This window comes from Manis javanica, chromosome 1 (assembly GCF_040802235.1).
Source record: "Manis javanica isolate MJ-LG chromosome 1, MJ_LKY, whole genome shotgun sequence".
Lineage (NCBI taxonomy): Eukaryota > Metazoa > Chordata > Mammalia > Pholidota > Manidae > Manis > Manis javanica.
The window spans coordinates 159,069,843-159,097,573 of record NC_133156.1 but is presented as its reverse complement, the minus strand read 5'-3'; the positions used below and the strand labels follow the sequence as shown (position 1 = coordinate 159,097,573).

At 39.4% G+C, this 27,731-nt stretch overlaps 1 protein-coding gene across 5 annotated transcripts in view; it reads left to right on the top strand.

The window, feature by feature from the left end:
- IL18R1 (interleukin 18 receptor 1) overlaps positions 1–27,330 on the top strand; it is a 36,885-nt gene extending 9,555 nt beyond the window's left edge. For 3 of the 5 annotated variants that reach the window (XM_037020043.2, XM_037020042.2, XM_017653573.3), the window contains 9 exons: positions 589–835; positions 3,302–3,467; positions 6,081–6,231; positions 10,491–10,553; positions 13,289–13,409; positions 15,934–16,073; positions 18,812–18,973; positions 23,276–23,434; positions 25,345–27,330. In XM_037020043.2, coding sequence (XP_036875938.2) covers positions 589–835; positions 3,302–3,467; positions 6,081–6,231; positions 10,491–10,553; positions 13,289–13,409; positions 15,934–16,073; positions 18,812–18,973; positions 23,276–23,434; positions 25,345–25,700 — 1,565 coding nt within the window. In that variant the 3' untranslated portion in view covers positions 25,701–27,330. The remainder of the gene's footprint in view (positions 1–588; positions 836–3,301; positions 3,468–6,080; positions 6,232–10,490; positions 10,554–13,288; positions 13,410–15,933; positions 16,074–18,811; positions 18,974–23,275; positions 23,435–25,344) is intronic. The other 2 variants (XM_073239135.1, XM_037020044.2) reach the window with 2 other exon arrangements.
- The last annotated feature ends 401 nt before the right edge of the window (positions 27,331–27,731 follow it).

The window sequence follows — 27,731 nt, the reverse complement described above, 5'->3', positions numbered from 1 at the left end:
CTTGACTACCTCCTGGTGACCTAGAGATGTCAGGGATTTACACGCACTCCAAGGTACATAGGCGCACCTTCACCCAACCCCACATCTGATCTGGAAACGCTTAGGCAGACGGGTGGGGAGCAAGATAGGTGAGCCTTCTGATGCTGCCCGTGACAAGTTCTGGGTCTCTAGGTTTCCTGTTTGCTTCCTGGAGACTCCTCAGCCAGGGATGTGCTGGGGTAGGTGTGGCAACTCTGTGACTTCTGTGGTTTTCCTTCTGCGGAAGTTCTCATGTGTAATATTTTCTTTGAAAAGATTGTACTACGTGTGTGTATCTGTTTTCTAACCATGGCAGGTTAAGCTCTGGTACCTTTCTGTGTGGGAGAAGCTGCTAGAAGCTTCTCTTCATACATGTCTTTATTTGTGTTCTCCAAGTGCATTAGTGTGGGGATGAATGGCCCCAAAATAAAGGCCCTTCAGGACTGAGACACTGAGGTTTCTCAGGACTCCCTTAGTAATGCAGCTTCTTCACTAAGGTACTAAGAAAGAACAAAAATCCCCATTGTTATTCTGGTTTTGTTTTTTCCCCCTTACTTTGCTGCTCTTTAGAGGAGACTTGTACTTCACGTCCTCACATTACGGCTGCTGAAGGGGAACCTTTCTACCTGCAATACTGCCCACCTACGTCTGAGCATGAGAACGAAACAGACTCCATAAAATGGTACAAAACCAATGGATCACGTGGGAAGGTTGAGCTAGGCTCAAGCAGCTCACCCAGAATTACTTTGCATGGTTATGTTTTGGAGTTTTGGCCAGTTGAGTTGGATGACAGTGGACGTTACACTTTCCAAATGGGGTGAGTACGCCTCCTCTCTGTGTTAGTATATTTCATAGCACTCTTGGACTTCATTCAGCAAATTAAGTATCTCGTCATAGGAAAGGTCAGATAATCCATGCGTTTTTCTCTCTCCTACTCTTCTTACATGTGCAATAAACACTTCCTTATTGAAAACTTAAATACTGCCCCTGTTTTATTTTCTTAGTGATCTTAAAGAAAGGAAATTACCTTAATATTATTTACTTTTAGGGAATGCTTGCCAGAAATAAGTGAAGATTGAATGCAATTCATTTTAAAATTCAGCTGTTCCTGTATCTAGAGCTGCTGGTCAAGTGACATCCATGGCCGGGGCTCTGTACTGTCATGAACATATGGTGAAGGGGGGCAGGATCAGCTTCCTGAGGGGTATACTCGGGGCTGGGGGGAGGTGTTGGAATTGGTGTAGGCCCATGCTAGTCCAATTTTTAGGAGTTTGTTGAGAGCCAGCTGGCGGTGCCGGTGACGGATATGTGTGTTTGGCAGCCAGTCACAAACCTCTAGCCAGGGCAGCGAGAAAGGGGAGCATAGCATGGGCTTTGCACAGCTCTTTCATGACAGGACCCTAGCGTCTGCCACGATACTCCTGATTGAGAATCCTATGTTCTGTGACATGGGAGCTGCCAACTGAAATTGTCAGTGACTTATTACTGAGCTTGGTTCTCTTTACACTATATTTGGTGTTACGGGGGAGGGGTGCCTGGGACCAGACACTTCTCTGCAATGGACTGTTAGTGGAACATTGCTGACATGGTGTTTTGTTGTGCACAGACTTATGCGTGTGTGTGTGTGTGTGTGTGTGTGTGTGTGTGTGTGTGTGTTTCTATAAAGAATTAGGTTGAACTGAGAGTTGAGGAAACAGCTCAGGGCCAGGCGAGTGGGGCTGGAGTGCTGTCAGATGGAGCAGGTCTCTTCTATGAGCGCCTCATTCTGATAGTTATCTACAGTGCCCTTGAGAGTGGCTGTGAGGTACAACAATGAAACCTTGATATTAACGGGTGTGGTTTTGCAAAAAAAAAGGGGGGGTCATTTTATTTTGTTTGTATGCATAGGAACTCCCAGAGGAAATTTAAAACTTTTTTTTTTAACCAATGAATTTTATGTGACCTTTTAAGAAAGATGATTCCAGAAATGGGTCACAAATGGGTCTTTTAACATTGAAGTAGAAAAAATACTCACAAATAGGGTAGAGAAAAAGGAACAGCTCCCTAATCCTGATTGATTAAAGGTATGAATTAAATGAACAGAGTATTCTGGGCAGGGCAAAAAGAGCAAAAGGAGGGGACAACAGTCATCTATGAATGTCATTGGAGACTTCAGGGAGGGACAGTGGCATTAGCTGTCTTTCTGATGAGGAGGGTGGAGCCTGGGCCAGGAAGAGAAGATGAAATCATGAGAGATAGGATGTCAAGGAGGCAGGGAGGGATCAGGGAGAGGATGGAGGACAGCAGGGGGCAGAAAACAAGTGGGCTCAAAGCCTCTGCAGTGGAAGACTTTGAAGGAGGACTTTGGAGCTGAAGAGATGGTGGGAAGCAGCCTTGATCGTAGTTTTGGAAATAAATGGGAGTCTGCACAGAGGAGGTTGTTTTGCACACATGAGAGTATTGCAGATACAGACTTGTTCAAATATAGTGAAACTGGGAAGCAGTAGCCTGTGTTTGCTACAGAGGGGTGTGTGTGTGTGTACTGATTTAGGTGAGTCTTTGTAGCTTCCATGGGGTCTGTCTTTACTCTATGGATCTATGTATCACATAGAGCATACATCAGATTGCAAAGAATTTCTTTTATACAGTCCCCTTTTAAAAACACTCTTAAGTTTAATTCCTCTTCTAGTTTGCTAATTTCTAATCACAAGGAACAACAAAAAAATCTATTCAAAATAGCTTTTGCTGTAAGGCACTGAGAGTGCTAATATGGTTGCACTGAGGGTGTATCAGAGTGAGTGTTGGTGCACTCAATAGTAAGAGAAGATGCATGGAATAAGCTACCTAGAGAAATATAAAGTCCAATGCGTGTATACAGACTTTCAGAAAACAAGTTCAGGAATTTGTTTATAGTTGTCATGAAATTACCAACCCCCTCCCAACCTGGGTTAACATCTCTGAACTTGTTCATCTACAAGGATCATTGAAATTTTAAACATTTCTGTCCTGACAGCTATAATATATAGGCTGCAGTAGGTTTTGTGTGTGTGTGTGTGTGTGTGTGTGTGTGTGTGTCTTTAGGAATACTCAGGTTTGTCTTTCACTACCCGCTAGCCCTATCCCATGACAGTTGTTACATTTCTTGCTGTTGAACCAAAGAGAGGAACAGCAGAGTTTGGACATCAATGAACAGATCTCTTTATACAAAAATAAGGGAAAAAATTCATTTGATTCACTAGTAAAAGGTGGTGTTTGCAAAATCTGTGTACTAATTATACACTATCTCTACATCTTTATTTCATAGAAATTATTCTTATGATTGGACATTAAATGTCATTGGAAGAAGTAAAGACAGCTGTTTTACTGAAAAACAAATAATTAGTAAAACTGTGGAAGTTAAAAAATCCTTGCAGGTTTTCTGTGAACATAATTACTATCAAAAAGTGGTCAACAGAACATCACTGTATAAGGTAACACTTTTAAAATATATTAACTTAAGAATTAATAGAAAGGATGAAATTCCAAAATGAGGGACTTTTGGCTGTGAAGCACGTTGGTCTTGGGACACGCAATCTGTGTGACCCCACCCAGCTCAGCTGGCCTGAATGGGTGAGGTGTCCTCTCAGGATTGCTGTAATGAACTCCTGCATGTAACACATGCTTCACAGTGCCTGTCCCGCATGCAGTATTCAGTCAACAGTAAAGGCTTCCTCTCCCCTGCCCTTTCTTCATTCTCCTTCTCTTTCAACAAGTTAATTTTTTAGGAATGCTAGGTGAAGGATTTTCATTTTCTTCTGCCATATATACCTAAAAAATTGTTTTGTATGTATTTTTTTTCTGACTATCTGAGTTCACTTTTTAAAACTGGAAGATGGAGAAATTAATAATGAAAATAGGAGAAGTCATTCAAAATCCCACACTGGGATTTTTTTTCTATGTAAACCCTAGAGACTTTGGGGATTATTTTTGTGTGTGTGTGTCTGTAAACATCTACTTGTAAAAAGTGAAATTCTTTAACAGATTATATTTTTCTTTATCCACTAAAAATTATGTTGTGATTATCCCCCCACATCTTTAAACATTCTCTCAAACATGGGATTCCATTGTGTATATACTTGTACCTTATCTAACTCCCTATTACTGGACATTTGTTAATTTCCTACTTCTCACTATTATTTATAAGGTTAAAATAAATATCATTCCCATAAGTCTTTGAGTATATGTGACTTTATCCTTGAACCAAACCCCTAAAGGTAGAATTATTGAATCAAAGGCTGTGAGCATGTTTATGGCTTTTGATCTACATTATCAAACTCCTTTTCAAGGAGCTATGCCAGTTTAAAACTCTTCTCACAGTGCTACCACACTGGGAAGTAATGCCATTAGAATGTTTAAATTTTGACATGCAAGATTTCTATAACTGTTAGTCTTTTTCCTCCAGTTGTTATTTAACAAAAAATTAAATATTTAAAAATATTTTTCACATCTTAGATTATTTTTTATTGGAGTACAAAGACATATAATTATCTATTAGTTTCTGGTGTACATCATGGTGATTCTACATTCTGATGCATTGCATAAATCCTCTTAAGTCCGTTTACCACTTGTCTTTGTGGATTGTCTATTTTCTTTAGTTGGTGTATCTTTTTCTTGTTGAGTAATAGGAGTTCTTTTAGATAATACCATGGAGAGTACATACACAGAAACACACATAATATATACACATAGATGCACACATACAACACACATTATATTATTTCTATAGAAGAGCAAGCCTGAAAAATGTGACTTTGTAATGGAAACTGCAGAGCTGTGAGAAGAGGTGGTCTGTTGAAGTGACTGCCGATGATTTCCTAGAAGCTTGAGTTTGTACCTTACACCTTAACACTGTTTACTTGTGACTTTTCAAGGAGTGCTCTTATCCAAAATGTTCTCTAAATGTCTGAGTCAGTCCTGAGTTGACTTGACTCTGTTTCCTGTCATATGTTCAAATATTTTACAGTTCACATAGATTTGTGAGGCTCAGTGTATCAGATTTTAAGAAAACCCAAGGTGCAGATATTTAAATTTAGAAAATAGACGCATTGAGGATTTTTTAGCTAGACACTTGACCACAGGGTTTAAGTACATTCAGCCTGTTTACAGATGGTGATCTACCCGAGGGGAGGGGCACAAGGAAGCTAAACCAGTAAACAACTGATTGGAAGTAAAAATGAAGAATCTTTGATATTTTAATATGCCTTGGAAAAGAATCAATTTGGGTTTATAGAAACTGGTGTGGACAGAAGCATTTTACTGATGTGAGTACACAATGAGGGGTGCACAAGCCCAGTCTAAGCCCAGTTGCCCCCCGGCTTTGGAAGCTTTGAGAAACAAGTCTGTTGGCAGGAGGTTCCCCAGGTCTGGTATCTGCAGTAACAGTGTCATGTGGTCAAGGTATCAAGGTAGTTCCCATATTCCCCCTGGTTCTTAGATTGCTTCAGATGGCCTTTTTGTTACTATGAATTCCCTTAACATAGATGGAAATCTGTGATAGACATGTTCGTGTGGCTGTAGATTCGAATGCTCCTGCTGCATTTCTAACCAGCCCACTGTTTTCTGGTGCAGGACATCCTGGGGGTGGGTAGTTCTTGGGGTAAACCTGCTTCCACCTCCTCTACCCACCCCAGGATGTGTGGTCCTGAGTACATGGAATTAGACTAAAAGTGTTCTGAAACGGACTTTTGTGGAAAGTTTGGACTGCTGCAGGGATTTTTTGTTGTTGTGGTTTTCTCCCTCTTCCTCTTGGCCTCCCTCTTTTTAGGTGTAAAAGAAAGATACTGAAAAAATATTACAGGAGAAGCTACCAAGCCCCTTATAGTCTCTTTCTCAGCAGGTATTAATAGTAATGATAATCACAGTAATGGGACTGCAGTTTATCATTCAGTAAAAGTAGTGCCATTCATTGGACATTTACTCAGAAACTGCTAGTTTCCATTGTTTCTCTTTTTCTGTAAACATCTTTTAAAAGTTTGAATTATTGTAACATGATACTGCTTTTACTTAAGAATATTGAACTTGCTTTGTCTTTTCTCTTTAAACAGAACTGTGAAAAGATAGAAAACAACAAAGACCCATTTTTAAAGAAAAATGCTGAGTTTAGAGATCAGGGATATTACACCTGTGTGTTCTTCCTTCCTCATAATGGAAAACTATTTAATGTCACCAAAACCTTCAAAATAACAGTAATTAAAGGTAAGAGAAATTTTAGAATTAGAAGAAACCAATGTATCTTAGTATAATGGAATCTTTTCTTCTAAAGCAGTACAGGAAGCCAGAGGCAACTTAATTGGAGTTGTGATCACATTACCATTTCAAACATAAGGGTCAAAATCATTTTGGCATCGGTTCACCATGCAAAAGATTATTTTGGGTAATAAAGGAAAGTTTATATAGGTGAACCTCCCATGAGTCAACTGCCTTATTGGGTATTGGAGTAAATTGTGGAATCTTTTGTTGTAACACATATGTTTTCACTCAATAGATGCTTATTGAGGTTGTCTATATTCAGTAAACTGTACTGAGCACTGGGGAAGGAAGGGCAAGCAGGGAAATGCAAAAATGGAGCAACTTACTATTCTTGAGGAAGGTGATTATAGTCAGGAGAGGTGATAAGCCACCTGAGGACCCCATAGCATATGACACTGGTGTTGTCTGTGAGGTGTTCAGGGTGCAGAGGAAGGATGGATGCAGAGCGCTCTGTCCCAGCGGGGTCTCAGAGGGTGAGCCTGATGGGTGGGCTGGTGGACCCAGTGGAGACAGGCGCTTGGATGAGAGCGTGTAAGGATCATAGGCGTAGAGATGGAAAGGGCTGAGCACTTGGGGGAAGATTGTGTTAGTCTGGTTTATCATGAGCCCAGATGTCATAAAACAGAAAAATGGAAGCCTGGAATTTTAGGGGACAGTGACTTTAGATGTAATTTAATTCAACCTCAGTTGTGATGGTATCTTTTGAATGGGATAGCCACTAACTGATCAGTCACTCCCTTCTTGGGAACTACCATGAAAATAACCCAGTTGTGTAGCAGCTTGGTTTAGGTTTTAATATTTGATTGTTGAGAAAACTTTTTCCTCTTAAGTCCAATTAGAACTCCCTTGAAGCCCCCCACTCACTGGTTTGTGCTTTCCGTCAGCAGCCCCACAGATTGTCTGGTCCCTTCCGCAAACAGCAGCTCTTTTGAATATTTGAAGATAGGCAGCTTATGCACACTGGATGTTGTGTTCCATCATCCGGGAAAGTGTCTAGCTCCTGTGATGACTCATTCAACAATACTGTGGGCTCACATTTACTAGAAATCTTTTGCTTTAGGGACATCTTTCTGTTCATTTCAACCACCACTCATCTAGCTGGGCTCCATGTGTTGCTAATGTACAAATTACCACAAGCTCAGTATCTTCCAACAATATGAGTGTATTTGGAGACTAGAAGTCCAACATAGTTTCACTGCGCTAAAATTAAGGTCTTAGCAAGACTGTGTTCCTTCTGGCAGTTCTAGAGGAGAACAGGTTTCCTGGCTTTTCGAGCTTCGAGAGGCCAGCTGCATCCTTGGCTTGTGCCACCTCCTCAATCCTCAAAGGCAACAGCAAGGCATTTTCAAATTTCTCTATAACCCTTGCTTCCTTCTGTCTCACCTCCTCACCTGAGGACCCTTTTGATTATGTTGGGCCCTCCTGATAATCCAGGACATGCCCTTCACCTGATAATCCTAAATATAATCACACTGCATAGTCCCTTTCACCATGTAAGGTGTAATATTCCCAGGATCTGAAAATTAGGATGGGAACAAATTTTCTGGGAGGGTAACTTTATTCTTCCTGCCACAGCCTGCACCCTGGGAATCCCATAACTAAATTCTTAAACTCAAATATCTTAAGTGCTATATACCTACCTTAAGTGCTTCAGTGTTACTTTCCTAGATACTGATAACCCTTGAGCAACCAGGGCTTGAACTGCACAGGTCCACTTACACTCGATTTTTTCAAAAAATATATTGGGAAATGTCTTGGACATTCACAACAATTTGAACAAAGCATGTACATGTTTTAACTTACTTTAAGCTTATGTTATGGTACAAATACAGTATATAATATGCACATAAGATACATATTAATTGATTATCTATGTTACTGGAAGGGTTCCAGTTAACAGTAGGCTATTATGAGTTAAGTTTGGGGGGAGTTAAAAGTTATACACGGATTTTCAATTTCCAGGGGTCAGCTCACCCCCCACTTACCCCTACATTGTTCAAGAGTCAGCTTTGTGTTCTTTAATCTCATAAATCTCTGGTCCCTTGACACTCCCACCTCCAGCACCTTCCCCTGATCCACCTTTGCTTTCTGGCCATCAGCTCCTCTTTCTTTCTTCTTGGAAGGAGCAATAAGAATCTCCATTATCCAAAGAGCACCAACTACAAGCCGAGAATTGTACCAAGTACTTTAAATGTATCATCTCACATAATCCTCACAGCAGCCCTGTAAGCTGGTGACCTTGGATGAGTTAAATTACTTAGTTTCTCTCTTCTTCAGACTCCTCACTAGTAAAATGGGCCAGACATGGTTCATCCCTCGCAGGGCTGCCTGAGGACACGGCAGGCGGGTGTGTGGGGGGCGCTGGAACAGTGCGGAGGTCATGGAGAGCTCTACTGATGGGGAAGCTCCTGGAAAGAAGAAGGGGTTGACATGATCCTCCTCTCCCCGCTGCCTCTTCCATACTTATGGCTGGCCCTTGGCCCACAGTAGCTGCTTATGACTAGTCTGTTGAGTGAATTGTTGAGACAGCCACAGTTCCTTCAGCTGTGCCTCATTCAGCAAGACATGCAGACTCAGACCCATCCTGGCCATTTTCCTTTGGCTTTGGTGAAGTTTGCCACCATGCAGAGCACTGGGGGAGAGAGCCCCCACCTTCCCTTTGTTGTGGCTTTGATACAGCTCACCCATAGCATGGGTGCCGGTCCCTCAGGTACCAAGGGGTGAGCACCACTTCCTCGAATTACAGTCCTCTCCATGCCCATCTGGCATCTGCCATTTTCTTCATCTCATGGTCTGGCTGATCTGGTGACATCTGGTGCTGCTGTCAACCTCTGTGCCATTTGATACTGTGGTATTAACTTCATGGCTAGACTAGGGGTGTGAGGGGCAGATGCCAAGGGTTTTTTTTCCTTCTGTTCCCTTAAATAGCACTGTACCCCTCAAATTGCACCAGTTGTACAAACCTGGTGCTGCTGTGGGTTCTCTTTAGGTTTTAGTAGTAGCGTCCTTTCTTAAAGATGTCCTTTCTACCACCTTTTCCAGGACTCCCACCAAAGTTTCTGAGAAAAAAGGTGGCTCCAGAGAAAGATAGTCAGCCATTTTCCCTATTATACAGAACCACCTCCTGACCCTTGGTCCTTGACTCAACTCATGATCTCAATACCCTGAGCCCTCCGAGTTGGTTCTCTGGAGGCATCCCAGGTCCTCCTGCCTGCCCGGGTGAGAACCAGGTTTCACCGCACCAGTTTCATTCCCTGGTTCTGGCCCACACATTCCTCTGCTCCCTTTCCTGCTCTTCGCTGTGTTGCCCCACACTTTCTGAGAGAGCTCAGGGTCAGGCCTTCTGCCTGCTGAGCACCTGCAAGCCCCATGGGACTTCTCATGACATACACATGCCCCAGAAGCACCAGATGTCCTGGCCGGGACAGTGTAGGTCCTGAAGAAGGGCACCAATGCCAATCATAGAAGTGATGACAACCTGACTAGTAAGAGTGAAAATGCATGACCGCGGTGGCCCTTGGTGTTCTGCAGACATTAGCCACCCCGGGCTGGATGGTGTCCACTGGGAGGCTGCTGGGGGATCATTGACCTACGCATTATTAGGTGAGACTGAGGTGGAGAATATTTACATGCCTCCAGTCAGGCTATAAGTCCCTCAGGAACCAAAGTAGAACTGAGCCTACAAGTGTGGACTCCTGGGCAGGGACCGGACTAGGGTGAGGCAACTGTGGCGTCCAGGGCACAGAATTGACAGGGCACTCCCACAGTGTCCTGCGACAGGAGGTTCAGGATCTTGCCTTCCCCACAAGTCTTGACTGTACACCCAATGTGAGAAGCTGAGGCGGCCGCCAGAGGAAATGAAGGCACTTTCCAGTAAGTGTGCATCCTCTAAGCCCTGTCATTTGGCTCTCTCCCAGGATGAGCGCCTTTTCTGGCTTTTAGCTGCAGTGAGCAGAAGTCACAGACTTGAATTGTGGGTATACCAAATGCAAAGTGCTTTCTCCGGCCGTGTGAGCTTTGAGTTGATGGAAAGTGAAACAGCAAACAATATTAGCTACAGTCATTATTTAATAAAAATTACGACTATAGTAAATGTAAAGTGATGATGATAGGAATCTTTGTCATGTGATCAAGCATATTACAACTAATGTTTGTCTTAGAGAAACTCCACACATCACTAACATATTTTTCTTTTTTCACTTTAGATCGCAGTAATATAAATCCAGTTCTTCTTGGACCAAAGCTTACTTATGTTAAAGTGGAATTAGGTATATTTTGACGTATATGTATTCTGCATTTATGAATAGGGGCCTATGCCAGTCTTCTAAGTCTAAAACTGATTCATTATTGATCAATGTGTGCAAGCCACATTCCATATTTAGTGAAGAACATTAAAAATGCAGCAATTTTTAAATTGCCATTTTGAAATTGATTAAAATGAACAGTCTATTCCAAAAATTGTGGTACTGTCTGTGGTTTGTACACTGGGGTTTAGTCATCGTGTGTGGCTTTTGCTAATAGTTTCTATTGCCATTTTTAAATGTGAAAACCCAGTGAGAAGTCTGGAAAAATGATTCCAATTTATTGGGTGGTTTGCATATTTGATTAATGGATTCACTCTGAATTGATGGACTGACTTGATTGCACATTTAGGATTTGTCTAGACAGGTCTTAATGAATCACCATGTCTAGTTGAGTAATTTCTCTCAAAAAGGAAAAGAAGAAAGCCACATATGCTATCCCAGTTATTTGGTTAGGAGATTGAAATATATTATTGCATTAAATCCTCTAACTGTGAGGAGCGTTATTCCCATTTTACAGATTAAATGACTGAAGCTCAGGAAGGTTAAGTAATTTGTCTAAAGTTAAACCAGCGGAAAGTAGCAGAGCTGGGATCAAAGTTTCTGTTGATTGTTTCCAAAGCCCACACCTTTTGGACACAGCTGATTGCAGTCATTCATAGGACCACACACTCCCATATAGCTTGGATACTTTCTCATTTGTATTTGTGGTTTGTCTGCTTTCTATTTTTGTTGATTTATGAGCTTACACTTACTATTTTTTTCTTCTATTTTTGGGCTTAATTTGCACCTCATTTTTCACTTGTCACCATGGAGAGTTAAATAATTAATTTCAGTTATCCTCTCTTGTAGTATGTGCATTTTAAGCTCTAAATTTCCCTCTAATTGCAGTTTCCTACAAATGTTGGTATGCCATATTTTCCTTGGTATTCAGTTCAAAAAATTACTTAAAATTTCCTTTGTGAGTTCTTCTTTCATCTGTGGATTATTTGTTTCTTAATTTCAAGATATTTGGAGTATTTTCTAGTGATTTTCCTATTTTTGATGTCTATTTTAGCTTTATTACTGTCCAAGATTATACACTATGTCATTTCCATCTTTTGGAATTTGTAATAAGTTGCTTAAGGACCAGAATGTGGTATATCTTGATGAATGTTTCAAGTGCATTTGGAACAAATGTGCATTCTTTAGGTTATATCATTCTGTAAACATCAATTAGGTGAAGTTGTTTGATTGTATTGTGTAAAGCATCTATATCCTTAATTTTTTTGTGCTTTCTCCATCTGTTGTGGAGAGAGTGGTTAATATCTCCAATTATGATGATCAGTTTCTCTATATATCCTTTGGTTGTGTCAATTTTTGCTTTATATATGCTGAGGTTATTTTATGAGCATATACAAATTGATGTTGAATTGGCACTTTATCATTATGAAAGGTCTCTCTTTATCTGCCATAATACTTCCTTCTTCAATGCCTGCTCTCTGATAATACATAGACATATCAGGTTTTTGTTTGTTTGTGATTGGCATGTTTTATCTTTTTTACATCCTTTTACTTTTAACATTTCTTTGTCTTTATACATAAAATGTGTCTCACATAAATTGCATATTATCCACTTGCCCATTTTTTCCTCTATTTTCTTTAACCTATTTATAACAGTTATTTCAAACTCTTTATCTGCTAAACCAAGCTTCTGGGTCATCTGTGGGCCTGCTTCTATTATCTATTTTTTCTATGATTATTGACCCATTTTTTGCCTCTTTGCCCGTCTCTTTATTCTTTTTAAGGTTGCTGATCTTTGTGTATCTAAAACAACCAAGGCACATGAAGTTTGTATTACTTTTCCCTTACATTATCTGCCTATTTTCCATTAGGCTCATGACCTGAGTGGTTGATAATCTCAATCCAATCAGGAACTGAGCTAGGTGGTAGCTAGGATGCAGCTTAGTTAAATTCAATCTGCCTTTCCTGTCTCATAGCTGAGGGAGCTTCAGTCATGTGTTTGTTGCAGGCCTTTTCCTCTAGCAGCACTTACTCCCCTAAATACCAGGAGACTGCAGGAGAAATCACTAAGCCTTTGCAGCCTCTTATGATACCCAAACCCTTACCTGCAAGCCTACATGGCTCTCACATGGACTCATCCAGTGGACTCTCTTTTCTCTACAAGATTCTTGCTGTACTGTACAAATCAAAGCAAATTCCTTCAAGGAATAAAATGGCTGGCCATCTCAGTCACCTTGGATGAGTTATTTCCTCATTACACTTTGATTTCCACTGCTTCTCTTTGTTTGCTCTGCACTTTGATGTCTTTGATTTTTAGCTAATTTTATTTGTTTAAGATTGATCAATTTTGTTTTTCTAGAAGTTGCCATGGGAATGTTGGTCTGATACCACCTACTAAATTGCATGTTGACAAGAAAGTCCACTGGCTACCTTAAGTTATAATAATTGATTTAAACAGACATTTGGAGAGAAGCTAATCATATTTTGGTGGTGGCTTTTAACTGTTACCTAATTTCTCTGCTTTATAAATTTTTAAAAATATAAAATAAGGCATATCTCTTTCCTTTCTGAAAGATAGCACTATATTAGCTGTTTATATTAGGTTAACATATATTGACATATATTGGCTATATTGATTTTAAACCTTTAGGAAATCTTAGTTTTTAAAATCATAGCATTGGTTGTCAACTTTTGCCTAGGAAAAGATGTACAGCTCAACTGCTCTGCTTTGCTGAATGAAAAGGATGTAGTTTATTGGAACTTCTGGAGAGCAAATGGAAGTGATCCTAATGTACATGAAGAGGAAGGAACAAGAATTAAGTAAGTATATGTGGTATCTATTCCTTGATATATAAAAATCATATTGTATCATACATAGGTGATATAAAATTACCAGACTCCCAAATGGCTGATAAAATATTAGGATATGTTTAAATTATAATTATAATTTAAATACTTTATAATTATATTTCCCATATTCCAAGTTGATAGATTATGCAGAAATTTATTGCTGAGACCTAAAAGAAGATCTAGAAAGAAGGTCAGTGAGCCTTTTTGGCATCACTTTATAGAAGTAGCTTTCATTCAGTCAGAGCTGATGAGGGGATTTTTCTTAAGCATCTTATAAAAGAGTAGTTAGTTACTCAGGCCATGCTTTTTTGGATTTTGAAATTGTGTTAAGTGCTTTATTTTTACTTTGTGCCGGAGAAGGCCCAAGTTAGGAACCTGGGATAGAAAGCGTGTGCAGAAGGCATGCCTCGCTATATTGCCTGCAAGGCCCAGTGAGACCCATAGGAGGTCACAGGGTCACACTCAGTACTTTTCCCTGCATGCAGCCAAGGTCAAAGGCAGGCCATCTACCACTCACTCTCCAGATCTACATCCTGTACTTTACTTACACAAGCAGTTTTCTTTTTCTGATGGTTGAACACAATTCATTATGAGAAGCTTGAGAAATACTGAAAATCACAAAGAAGGAGGTAGCCTTTGAAGGCAGTTTTGTGTGTGCTCTGGGAAGGTCTTGGGTAGGCCTGAGAGGCCCTGACACAGGTACTGCCTCCTGTTCTTCAGAAATAGTTTGCAGCTCCTTTTCTGAAGATGCATTGTAGTGATTATCTTTCTTAAAGGTGAGCATTGAGGAGTCTATTAAGTGTGGAAAAGTCTCCAGAGATTGTCAGGTGTAAGTTATATCTCAAGGAAATACTAATTAAAGTTGCACTCACCTGCCCCGTGACATTCATTGGTGATAGACTGACATTGAGCACGGTAATTATTGTGGCATTTTCCTGTAATGGTCCATTAATGAGAATCAGAAACACAATAAGAACAAGTAGAAAAAACAAACAGGGCAATGGTTAGATATAAATATCTAGGAGACAGCATTGGTGCAAAAACTTCCAAGTAACATGAATATTAATATTTCCCCTATATTCTTCCATTTAGGAATAGCCAGACTTACTAAAACAAAGAGTGCTAAGCCTGTGGTCATTCAAATGCTTCTGAATGACTTTGGGTCATTACTGTAATTAATAATGTGCTGCTACATTCAGGTTCTAGTGAAGAGTGATCCTATGGTGTCTGTCATCTTAGCTGAACTGAGTTTTTTGTGGTTTTTACACTTAAAAAAATTCTTCATCAGTATGCTGCAGCTCTCAATTTTTGCTGACACTTGTCTACAAGTTCCTTCCAGTGCTAAGCCTATCCCCTTGCCCAGGAACAGGCTTTGGATTGGTTGCTCCGTGAATATTGGTTCACCTGCATCGTGCAGCTCTCCTGCCATCATATCTTACCCTCAGCATCCATCCTCTGCTGGAGTTCTGCATGATCTCTTCTGGTGGTCTCGTCTTTGGAGGGATAAAAGATCAGCTCACCAAACTTATTAGAAATGGAGCTTAGCTAAGCTGAGAGAGTGAGGCGGTCTTTCTTTATACTTGTATGCACAAAGTTTTTAATATCTTGGCTTCTCAGGGGCCCTCTGTGCCTTCCTTCTGGAGTTTTCACTGGTGTTAGGTAGGTAGCTGATGATTCTGGATTGTGGACTTCTGTACAGAATTATGTTCTAAAATGTATATGAAGCAATTGGAGGCTACAGTGGTAGCATGCTCTAGGTGCTAGAGACACCTGCTGTGAGGGGTGGCAGGTGAATGACTACACCAAGCACTGGGTGACGCAGGGCTTTCAGAGCCTGCCCAAGGCAGGGAGCAGGTGTCACAGGCATTTGCCTTGCATCGACAAGAGGAGAACTTGAATCCTCTAAGAGGAGAGAGAGCTTGCTGTCAGTGATTGTCTTAAGTCATTTTCTGGCACTATTTGAGCAGTTTAAATGCTGTTTCTCATGTGCTTGTGAGTGTCTGAGAGATGTTAAATAACAGTTTTTTTTTAAATGCTGAAAAAAATAGAATTGATCTGTAAGATTGCACAAACTCAATATGAATCTGCATGTATGCTGGATATTTGCAGCCTTGTTCCAGTCGGCAGAGACCTCGCCAAGGGAGGAGCACTGAGGAGTTAGGAGAGGAGAAATGGGCAACAATAACTGACAGTGAACGTCTTCTTGTATTTCCAGTTTAGCATCATTACCTTCCAGGCATGTTACTTCCTGGCAGTTCCCAGCACCATGCCCCATATAGTCGCAGGAGGGCTTGCTCTGTGGGCCCTGATGCTCCCCAGAGGAGGGGCAAGTTCATTGTGGCCCGTGCTTTAAGGGTACCCACCAGAAAGGCAAGAGTCCATGGAATAACACCGCTGCTGCCTTTGACTCTTTGCACATATGAACCCTTCCCTGATGCATGATGTCGCTGGCAATGAAAAGAGCCAGTTACTAAATCACTTCCCGCTCTTACAGGACTTCAGAAGGCAAATGGCATGCTTCAAAAATACTGAGAATTGAAAATGTTAATGAGCACAATCTACATTTTTCATATAATTGCACTGTGGCCAGCGAGGGAGGCATAGACACCAGAAGCTTCATCCTGTTGAAAAAAGGTGTGAAAAAATTTTATTTTTGGAAATTTGTGGAAACTTAGAATGTTGCTGCTGAGAATCAAAAGATCATGACTTCTTCGTTTTACATACCAGAAATCAGGCTCCTGAGAGGTGACGTGATTCACCTTGTGTCACAGAGGCACAGCTGGTGCTCTGTGCCCTGATTCCAAGCAGAGACTGAAACCACAGTTTATTCTTTTGCTTTCAATCATATTCCAATCCAGTGGAGAAACCACCCAGAGCAAGGAGGCAGATAGAGCTTGAGGATGGAGATGCTGGTGGGTGAGTGTCCTAGGGGAGGCAGTCAGGGCTCCCAGGACAACTGGAGGAAAGTTGGCAGCTTAATATTGTAGAATAAGGCCAGTGATACTGGAAAGGATTGTTGCCTTTAGCCTATCTTAGCTGGGCACCGGGCACAGGGGATTTCATTCATTCAAAAAAGATTAACTGTGGTCTCCTTTCCTTGGGCCAGTCCCTGGACTTGACAGTTGGTGATTCTGGTCAGTGGACTCAGAGTTTTTTAGTACCCACCCGATGGAACATTCCAGAGTCACCCACCTCTGTCCTCCACCAGAATAGTCCAATCCAGGGCTATTGGCTCGGTAGCTGCTCAGAAGTGGCTGTGTCTGGGGCCAAAAAGCTATGCTTTTCCAGTTGTTACTACTCATTCACTTATTCACTGTTCATTCCCATACTGGGCTATCAGTTCCCTAGAAATGTTGGGAAAGGTTCCAATCTGAGAGAAAGAGACTGAGAGACAGAGATGAGAGAGATACACACACACAGGGATACAGAAAGAGATGAGGCAGAGAGACAAAGAGACAAAGAGAGAGGCAAAGAGAGACCCAGAGACAGACAGGACAGAGAGATGAGAGAGACAGAGCAAGGGAGTTATGTACAGAGAGGGAGTTTGCGCCCTGGCTTTGGTGAGAAACTGAAGGAGTGGGGAGAGGACCCGAGACCAGAAGCCACCCTCTGCAGGTGCGTTTTCCTAGTCACCACTTGCAATTCACCCAGAACCCCTGTTCCGAGGCTCTCACTGTACCACAGGCTATAATCATAAGGAACATTCTTTGTACGTGTATTATATGATAGGTTCTATGCTAGGCTCATCATTACTCAACCTGATCTTTACAACAAGATTTTATAGGTGAAGAAACTCACCCCACATCACACAACAAGATACCAATATTCAGACGTGATTAACTCTGAAAGCTGTGCTTTTACCCATTATTGGGAACCATCATGGGGCTTGCCCAACTCGGGTGAATGTACATGCCTCAGCTCCTGCCCTTGTGAGGGAGAGGCTTTCACGTCTGTTATTTTTGTCTGATCCATTGCATTGCTTGGGTTTTTTGATGACTTCTGGCCACAAGCCACTGCCTCCTCTTGAATTAGTGCACGACTTGTCCATGCTGTAGAAGTTTCTACCCTGACCCTTTCTGCTTTTGCTGCATTCACAAATGTTGGCGGGAGAATAGGGTCTTGCACTCCATTATCCCTGGAGGAATGTGTGTGTGTCAGGGTGGGAGTGTGTGTGCTTGTGTATTTGTGTGGCACTCATGGATATGTAGACCCTTCAAAGATGCAAGAATCCTGGGCCTGGCTTTATTCAGAATTCACTTATTAAGCAACTGTGGCTGTTTACTTCCATCCTAATAGTTAATTTTACTGGAAAGGTCATCCTTAAAAATTGTGCTAAGATAGCAAGAGCTTTGTGTGTATTTATGCTCTTTTACTTAGAAATTTCCCCACGTATTAGAATCTACTCCAGGAAAATAATCAGAAAACATGGATAGAGGTTTATGGTATGTTTGCTGCAGCAAAGTTACAATCAATCTAACTGTTGGGATATTATAAATTATTACTTTAAAGACCTAGTGAAATGCTTATAATATAATGTTAAGCAATAAAGAGTGATTGCCACATGATTCCAATTAAGTATATATTTTCAAGGAAAAATGAAAATCCAGAAGGAAATAGGCCAGCATGTTATCAATGACTTTTACAACATTGTGGGATAGCTGTTAAAAATTATTTTAACCCTAATACCCCTCTGTATTATCTCATATATTGCCCATATGAGCATAAACTGAATTAATCTAATAAATATAATTTTTTCCCAAAGGTCACTTTTATATGAAAAAAAAATGCTGAAGTTCTCAAAGCTGTGTTCCCAGGCATATTAGACATACTATGTGTAATATCTCATTTAATCTTCCCCCAAACAGCAATCCTATATGTGAAACAGAAACTATCATTAGCTTCACATTACAGATAAAGATACTAAAAGTTAAGGGCATCAGTGACTTTCCTCCAGACATAAAATAAGTGACGGAGCTAGGCTGGGAGCCCAGATCACTCAGTGTTAGCTCTCTTAAGACTATGCACTCCATTTATGTTCTCAGCTTCTTCGCTGAGATTTGTGATTGTCCCTCTCTATTTCTGGGATATATCTCATCATCTTAGAGATCTGACTTCCACTTGTAGGGATAGAACACATTACAGTGCTTTCAGTTCAGGCCTCTCAATATCCTTGTACACATTTTTATTCTTTAAAAACTGGAGTGGATAGACCTCTACTCCAGTAAAGGCAGGAAAGTGGAATAATGCAGTGGAAGGTGTTGGGTAGACAACTAAATCAGCATTAAAGATAAAAACCAACAACTACAGCGTGATAGTAAAGACAGTGGTAAAATTTCTTTGATAAATTATTCCCATTTTCTTTTTCTTTCTAGAAGATCTGGTTGATATCCCCGGCTACGTCTTCACCAGAGGAATGATCATAGCTGTTTTGATCTTGGTGGCAGTTGTGTGCCTAGTGACTGTGGGTGTCATTTATAGAGTTGACGTGGCTCTATTTTATAGACATTTTATAGGAAGAGATGAAACATTAACAGGTAACCAATACTGCCATGCTGGGATTTCTTATCTTGTGGTTTCATTCAGAAAACAAATAAAAAATCTTTGTCTTAGTTTTATTTTATTGTTGACTTAGGTGTGGTAGAAGTTTTCCATAGGAAAATTGATCTGAGTGTATCATCCATTGTGAGTGTTATTTGTGCTACTTTTTCTTGTGTTTGCTCATATGTTGCCCAAAATTGTCCTGTTTCATGCGTGTGTGCCATGTCTTCTGAAATATCCTGCATATGCATGAGCCTGGGGACTGTATGTATGTCTTTGCTCACACACCATCTTGGTACCTTGTATGCTGTGCTCACTCAGTAACGTTCATTTAAATTGAATTGAATTGTAGTACAGTTCATCATTTTAACCCAGCAAAGAGGCTGCATGGTGCACCTGTAAGAACCCTGAACTAGAAGCCAATGGACCTGGTTCTAGTCCCCTAAATATGCCAGATTTTATTTACTACTATTTCTATCTTGGAGCTCTATGTCTCACTTACCCTATTTTTAAAGGTGACTAGAACTCTTCAAGGTTCAAGATCATTACTGAATTAAAAACATCAGTCTAATCCATTGCACTTGCTTTTGTCTTTGTGTGTGTGTGTGTGTGTGTGTGTGTGTGTAGGACATACATAGTCCAAAACACAAACAAGTCTAAGGAATTATACAGTAGAAAGCCTCCCTGCCAGCCTGTTGCTTGTCTGTGTTTCCCAGTTCATTCCCTGTTGAAAGTATATCCAAACAAATGTGAATATAGAATCTTATTTCACTCTTGTTTAATTTTGTTAATCCTGTTAAATTTTGGCATATCATGCACACTGTTCCAAACTTAGCTTTAGTCCACACTGAATGCCATTCTATATTAGTTTATTGTCTTTCATTTTTTAGGGTTGCACAGTATTTCATTTCTATGGATGTACCACTGCTTATTTATTCATGTGTTGATGGACATTGGATCTGCTTGCAGCCTTTTGTTATTATAGAAATGATATGATAGTAGCTTCGCACAGTCATTTGTTCAAATGTGTGCAGTATAACTGAAGGAAAAATTTTCCAAAGTGGAATTGATGAAATGCACAGGGTAGATACAGTTGTTATTTTGATAGATATTGCCAGTTAGCCCTCCATACCACTATACTGCCTACCATTCTCAAAGGATGGGAGTAATTTTTTTCCCATGACCTTACCCACAAGCCTTTGGATACTTGCCAATCTGATAGATAAAAAGTTAATTCAGTGTAGTTTTTATTTGCATTTCACTAACTATACGAGAGCATGGGAAACTTTTCATTTGTTTACAACTCATTTGTATTTCCTTTCTCAAAGTGTCCATTCATATTTGCCCATTTTCTTATTGGGTTACTGGCTTTTTTATCCTTTTGTTTATTTCTAGGAGGTATTTACATTGTAAGGAGGTTAGTCTATTAACTATAGTATGAAATTTGAATATTGTTCCCAGGTTATAATTTGTCTTTTGACTTTGCGTATAGTGCTGTGATATGTGGAAGATTTTTTTTAATGTACTCAAATTTATCCTTTTTATGGCTTCTGGATTTGTGGTCATAAGTGGAATGGTCCTCCTAACCTCAAATTATAAAGGAATTCTTATATATTTTTAATAATCCTTTGAGATTTTTATAGATGTTTCATTTACATTTACAAATTTTAAAAATATATTAGCAAATTTAATTGTTTTGAGCTTGCATGTGTGTATGGTTTTGCTATGGAGAGAAATGCTGCCACAGGCTGGGAGGTTTGTTTTGGTATTTTATAAGTGAATCTCTATTTGCATAGACAAGTCTATATGGCCATTCACTGATATTTTTCTTTCTGACCATCAGCTAAGATTTTTTTTTCCACTCCAGTTGTTTCTGACTCAATTCACAGATAATTTTTTTGATTCACACTTCTTAGCTCTCTTAAGTGGCAGTGCATAGAGACATTTAGAAATGTGCTATAAATTAGCTTAAAACATGTCCCATGGACAGAATTCAGTCATAAAAAAGGCAGAAATGGAGGTATGAGTATAAAAATTAAAAATTGTACAGCAATTCGATAGTGTTACAATATCCAAGAATGTGTTCAGTATTGGTTTATGAAGAATTGGAAATAAAATAAATCAATTAACCAAAAAGAAAACCCTAAAATTAAATTAAAACATGGCCATTCACCACCGAGTTTGAGAAACACTGATCCAACTGGCTTCCTTTGGTCCCAGACATCCACTCACATGAAAAACTTATCATTAGCTTTCAAATTCCTTATCTTGGGCACTTTGTCAGTTATCAAAGCCACCAAATCTTTCATTACTCAAGTTTAAAATAAATTATACTACAAATTAGTATGTTTGCTAAGACAATTACTTGAAAGCTAATTAATGGTTGAAAAACTAATTTTTCGTGGGTAAGAGAAAGTAATACCACATGTATATAACAATATAAATTTCACTGAATTGTCTTCCCCAATTATTGCAATTAGTTACATCCTGATTATAAGAAAAACACACTTTTTAAAAAGAATATTATTTTTTTCTTACAAAATTGGTGCCTGCTTTAGTCACTGACATAATGACTATACCAATGGAAGAACTAGCTCTAACTTAAACTAATAAGTAGTTTAGTAGAATTATCCAGGGGACCCACTTACTTATTAACCTGAGAGCTGGCTCTATTTTTACCAACTATTCCTACCTTTGATATGCATGGGAGTTCTGCAGTTTTTACAAAATAAGCTATCTTTTGCTTACATGTGATTCTGCAAAACAATTGCTTTAAATTAACAGTAGGTTCTGACTCGAACAGCTGAACCAGAATGCTGTAGGGAGAAATGAAGAAGCCTTTGCCAGAAACAGGAAGTGTTAGGTGAGCCTGGATGCTGTTGGCAATCTTGGGCTGAGCTGCTGAGCATAAACAATGTGGCATCACAAAGAACATGGACCTAGAATGGTTTCATCTTATTATATTTTAATAAAAGACCCAATAGTATTTAGCCTTCAACTCAGTAGCAAATTCATTAATCCCAATAATATATAAAAGCATAAATCTAACTCCTTGACTATCTAGCCAATTGTCCTGGGATAAGGAAAGACCATTCCCCCACCTTTTCCCCTTCTTCCTCTTCCAATCCCAATTAGCATCAGTTATGTTATTTAGGACCCCAAACAAAATTTCCTTCTTTCAGAAAGCATGTCCATCTAGTTGACTGCTTAGTCTCTGACCAGGTTGTTTTGTTTCGTTTGTTTGGTTTGTTTGTGTCACACTGTCTTGCATCTGCTAATGTGTTATTAGTAAATTTTTCAAGTTGTTGCATTTTTCTGTTTGTCTGTTCCAATAGACTGGATGAAGGTAGAGAGGACAGAATGCATTTAATATTTTAGTTACCCAGTTAGTAGCATGGTCTTAGTTATTCACATGACACAGTTCTCTTGAATTTGTCCTTTTAGCCATCTGAATTCTGCTTCATTATCAGGAATTAAATAGAGGACATGTTATCAGTGAAAACTTTTCAACAGACCATAAGTTTCCATACTGGCATCTAGTATGTTCCTATGGCTTATGGTCTCAATCACTTTTAGTGATTCTTCTCACTGTCTAGTGTAAACTCAGCTTTGTTTCTATCTTCACTTTCCATGGGGTTGTTCTGAGGGTAGATATTAGGGTATTGGTAGCATTAAGTGATACCAGTAGAGCAAGCTGTGAGATTTGCTTCCCAATCCTGCAATGAGGGCATATTGGACTCTTTAGTCTTCTATTATCTTTAAATTCCTTTAGTTCACTGACTTACATTTTGTCTTTTCCTCAGTCCCTCTATGGCTGACTACGTGCCAAACAGTAGGAGTCTTGATGTACATACTTAAAAAAAATTTTCTAATTAGTTATTTGTTTCACAGATAGGGTTTGAGAATGCTTTTTTTTGTCTTTAGTAATATTTGCATTTATTCCTTGTTTTTGACAAATTAGGAAATTAGAGATAAAGAGTAATACATAAAAAAGGATAATAGAAGAAAAGAATATTTGAGGAAACCTTAGGAATTACCTAGTTCGAACATCCCTGTTTTATTTAAATTGTTTTATATAAAAATATTTAAAACATTTTAAACAGCATCATTGAGATATAATTGATATGCAGTGAACCACACATGTTTAACATGTACAGTCTGATGGGTTTGGACTTGAGAATGCAATATTCAGGTTTTGTTTTTCAATGATTCCATTCCCATTTTTCATGACCTTCCCTCAAATTTGTCCTTTAACTTTTATTTGCATACTCATTAAAGGGGTAAACCTTACCTCCTAGATGGAAAAACATACGATGCTTTTGTGTCTTACCTGAAAGAATGCCAACCTGAGCACGGAGCGGAGCACACTTTTGCCGTGGAGACTCTGCCCAGGGTGTTGGAGAGACACTTTGGGTATAAGTTATGCATATTTGAAAGGGATGTGGTTCCTGGAGGAGGTAAGGAAGGGGATACCAGATAAAAACCTGGGCAGCTACTTTCTTTTAAAAGATGAATAACTTAGCCTTACATAAGTCCATCCTGTTTTGCTTACAAACAAATCAACACGGTCCTTTAATGGTCCCGAAAGAGCCAGCTAAACAATACAGTCAACCGTGAGAAAGCGAGCTGACTATGTGCCTCCGATAATGGCCTCTGTAGGCACTGGTCTCTCCACCGGCTTCGCGGCTCTGTGAACCTTTAGGGGAAGGGTGTGCGCATTCCATTTTCAGAACGAGGTCAGGAATTGTCTTGATCATGAGGCTTTACCTAGAGTTGCCCCGCAGTAAGAATACATCTTTTGATAATATTTTGTACAGCAGAAACAGTTCCTAATTTAATACATGATCCTTTGGACGGTAAACAGGTGAATTCTTACCAGCAAAATATTTGTTCTTTATTTTGTTGCCACTGGTGAGAAAATTAGAGTAGAAAGTAAGAGAGTTAGGGAAGGATAAATAAAAGGAAATTGGTGATTCATGTCAGATTTTAGTTACAAAATTCAGTTTTTTTATTAATATATGAGTACAGGTGGCTATTAACATATATATTGAAGCAGATTCCAGTTAGAATCAAGGAGCTTCAGTAACATTTCCATTTTTCTCTAAAGTCTTCCATAGCAAATATTTGAAATCTGGTGTCAAAATATTTTGGGTGCTGATGTACTACGAATGATGCAATACAAATATCATCACTGTTGCCATCATTCATTTATTCATCCAGCATTTACTGAGTGTCATCCTTGTGCCAAGTTCAGAGCTTGGCACTGAAGATACAGCAGTAAATAAGAAACAGTTGTGTTTTTTCCCACCTATACTACAAGTTAGGAAGAGAAAATCCTATAAATTAGAAAGAGAAAAAATTTCTACTATTTAATAATACATAACTTCTCAAAAGGAATAATATGCCAAATTATCAAATGCATCTAACGCTGATTTTCTTGTATGTCCTTTGTATCTAAGAAGGCATATTGTCACTGGAAAGCATTTCTGCTTGGCTTTGCATTAATTTTATTATATATCTATTATTTGCTAGCAGTCTTTTAGAAAATAAATTTCTTCTAGGTTCATAAATAGAAATAATGTTTATATGTTTAAGTTGTAATTAGTTTTGGTTAAACCTCTGTTTAAGAAGGGCTAGAGTCTAGAAGAGAAGTTAGCCATCTATCCTCCACTGGTTAAATCCAGCCTCCCACCCTTGTTAAAACACTTTAACACATCATTTGTTTACTTATTTTCTGTGGCTGCTTTTGAGCTACAGTAGCAGAGAGGAGTTGCTGTGAAGAGAAATCATATGGACTGCAAAGCCTAAGACATTTCCTATCTGGCTCTTTACAGAGAACATTTGTCAACCTTTGGTCTAGAATAATGGCAGGAATTTTTTTTTGAATCCTGATTTTAGAGTGCTCCTCCATGTGTGTGGAAAGGCAAGATAGTGTAATGGTCAGGAACATGTACTCCAGAACCAGACCGCCCCGGGTTCAGATGCTGGTTCTGTCATTCACTTGCTGTGTGACGGTGAACAAGTTATTTAGCTACTCTGTGCTTTGGCTTTCTCATCTGTAAAATGGTGGTGATAACAATACTTTCTTCATAGGATCCTTGTGATGAGTTAATGAGTTAACATACAGTAGACATTTAGTATGCCACACAGTAGGTGTGGCATAAAGCACCAGGTGCCATTATTATTGTTCCCTATATGATTGCTTTTTAATGGGTATATAACATTGAGAATAAATGGTTTGTCTTAAACAAAAACTTATTAGCAAAGTTAAGAGTTAAATAATACAAAATTAGACGGGGAAAAATGGTTTGCCTTGGGCCCGCCTCTCAGTTCTCTTTCACTGATACACCATCTCTTGTGCTTTCAGCTGTTGCTGATGAAATCCACTCACTGATAGAGAAAAGCCGGAGACTCATCATTGTCCTAAGTAAAAGCTACATGTCTAATGAAGTCAGGTATGAACTTGAAAGTGGTCTCCATGAAGCTCTAGTGGAAAGGAAAATTAAAATCATCTTGATTGAATTCACACCGGTCAGTGACTTCTCATTCCTGCCCCAATCACTAAGGCTTTTGAAATCTCACAGGATTCTGAAGTGGAAGGCTGACACTTCCTTGTCTTATAACTCAAGGTTCTGGAAAAATCTTCTCTATCTGATGCCTGCAAAAACAGCCAAGCCATGTAGGGATGAATCTGAAGTCTTTCCTGTTCTTTCACAGTCTTGATTCAGAAAAGCCAAATGTGAAAAAGGACTCCAGACGCTCTGGGGTTTGAGGCGTATGAGCCTGTTTTTAACAAAGGGCATCATTCAAAATAGTTGATTCTATGAAAATCCCGTTCACAGTGTGAAGACGAAACTGGTCATTAGGTTGCCAGGGATGAGACTCAGCACTGCGCTGTGGTCTTGAGCTCCCCGCAGAACCTGGCCTTCACAAGAAATGGATCTCCTGTTTCTCCCTCGTCTCTCACTGGATGCAGGGGCTCGCCCTCAATCCCATCTTCAGCAACTGTAAGCCTGGACATGATGCAAATGGCTTAGGCCTCACAAAACGGCAACAGGGCCCTTGGAGCCCTTAGGCCCTGCCCAGGGCCTGAGCATAATCGGACCAATTGCGGGACCTTCTTAAAGGAAACCCAAACCACTGTTTTGTCTTTCATGAGAAACACACACTTTAATTTAAATAATTCTCTGGGTTTTTCAAAACTGGCCCAAAACATTTGTTGATTTTATGTGACTGTTTATACACAAGATGGGTGCCAGATTTAATAGCAAAAAATGGTTTTTATTTGCTTGATTTTTTAAACTTACATGTTTAAAATGCCCTTAAGGTGGAGGCAGCCTGGTGGTTGTACATCCAGGTTGCTCAAGCACAAATCCTGAGTTTGCTGCTTACTTCTGTGACCTCTGGAATCTTTTCTAACTGATACGTGCCTCAGTTTCTCCATCTGCACAATTAGAGTTTATAATAATTATACCTACCTTACAGGGGAACTAAATGAATAAATGTAAATTACAACAGTTCTTGGCACAGATTTAACATTCTCAAAGTGCTGCTATTACTGTTATTGTTATTATTATTATTCAGATTAAATATTTCTGAGTGAACTACAGTGGAAGCCAGAAAGCAGGAGAGAGAACGAGATCTGGAAAGGCAGGTGGTTTGACATGAGGGTATTTGTATATACAGAGAAGCATGTGGAAGGAGTATTTCAGCAGGGCAACAGGTATTTCTTGCAGTCTGTTTCAGAGAATCAGTGAACCGCCAGCTCTCTAAATGCATAAATACCTCATGTGTGTCTATTGGACTGGAAACATGTGCAACTTGACCTTGGGAGATATATGTATCTGCCTCTGTACAGTGAGCTGAACACCATGGGCCTTCTTGACCACCTCAGCAGTGTGGCTGGCCGCAAATCACTCAGTGATACATATCAGCCTTGATGACAAGGGAAGAGTTGAATGAGGTTTGGAGGCTGTTTAGAATCTATGTGTGTGGTGTGACGGTTCCAGAGAGGCTCAAAGCAGAGACTGTTTAAAGCAAGTAGAATAGATATTGCTGAAAATCAAAGAAGAGCAAGATTTTCATTAGATTTTTCAGTGTAAGAAAGTGATATAATTTTTGTAGAGCTTACAATTTTGTGTGCTAGTTGGATGAGTATGAAAAGAAAAATAATTTAATTACTGACTTAAGCTTCATATGTGAAAATATATGCTCAAGAGAAATGTTTTGGCTATCATCATAGTCTCTAATATATACAGAATGATTTTGCTCTTTTCTTTTATTATGTGTGCTTATAATATGTTAAATGTATTTTGTATTAAATGTGTTAAATGTGTACATTAAAATATGCTAAAAATAATGAACCACTGGTCTAGTGCCTTAATTTTTGAAATGTCTCTTGACAGCTTTTCCAGTTACTTAAAGATTCCATTCCCTCATTCTCAGCAGAGATTCCCACCTGATTTAATAAGACATGAGTCATTCAAAATGAACTCCTACACCCATCTTCTGTTAAAGTCAAATTATTTTGTACCTATCTTTTTGGTTTTACCTTCCATCCAGGAGCAAAAGAATCTCCTCCCTCTCTTTAAAGATCATTCAGTACCCAGCCCAAGTATGAGCTCCTTATATACCAATTAATTAATGTGCATATTTTAAAATTTAAGTGCAAACATTTCCAGCTAGGGCCATAAACAAAATTTATTGATAGGATGACATCATTCTTTGCTATGACTTCTGATGTCCTTAAACTGT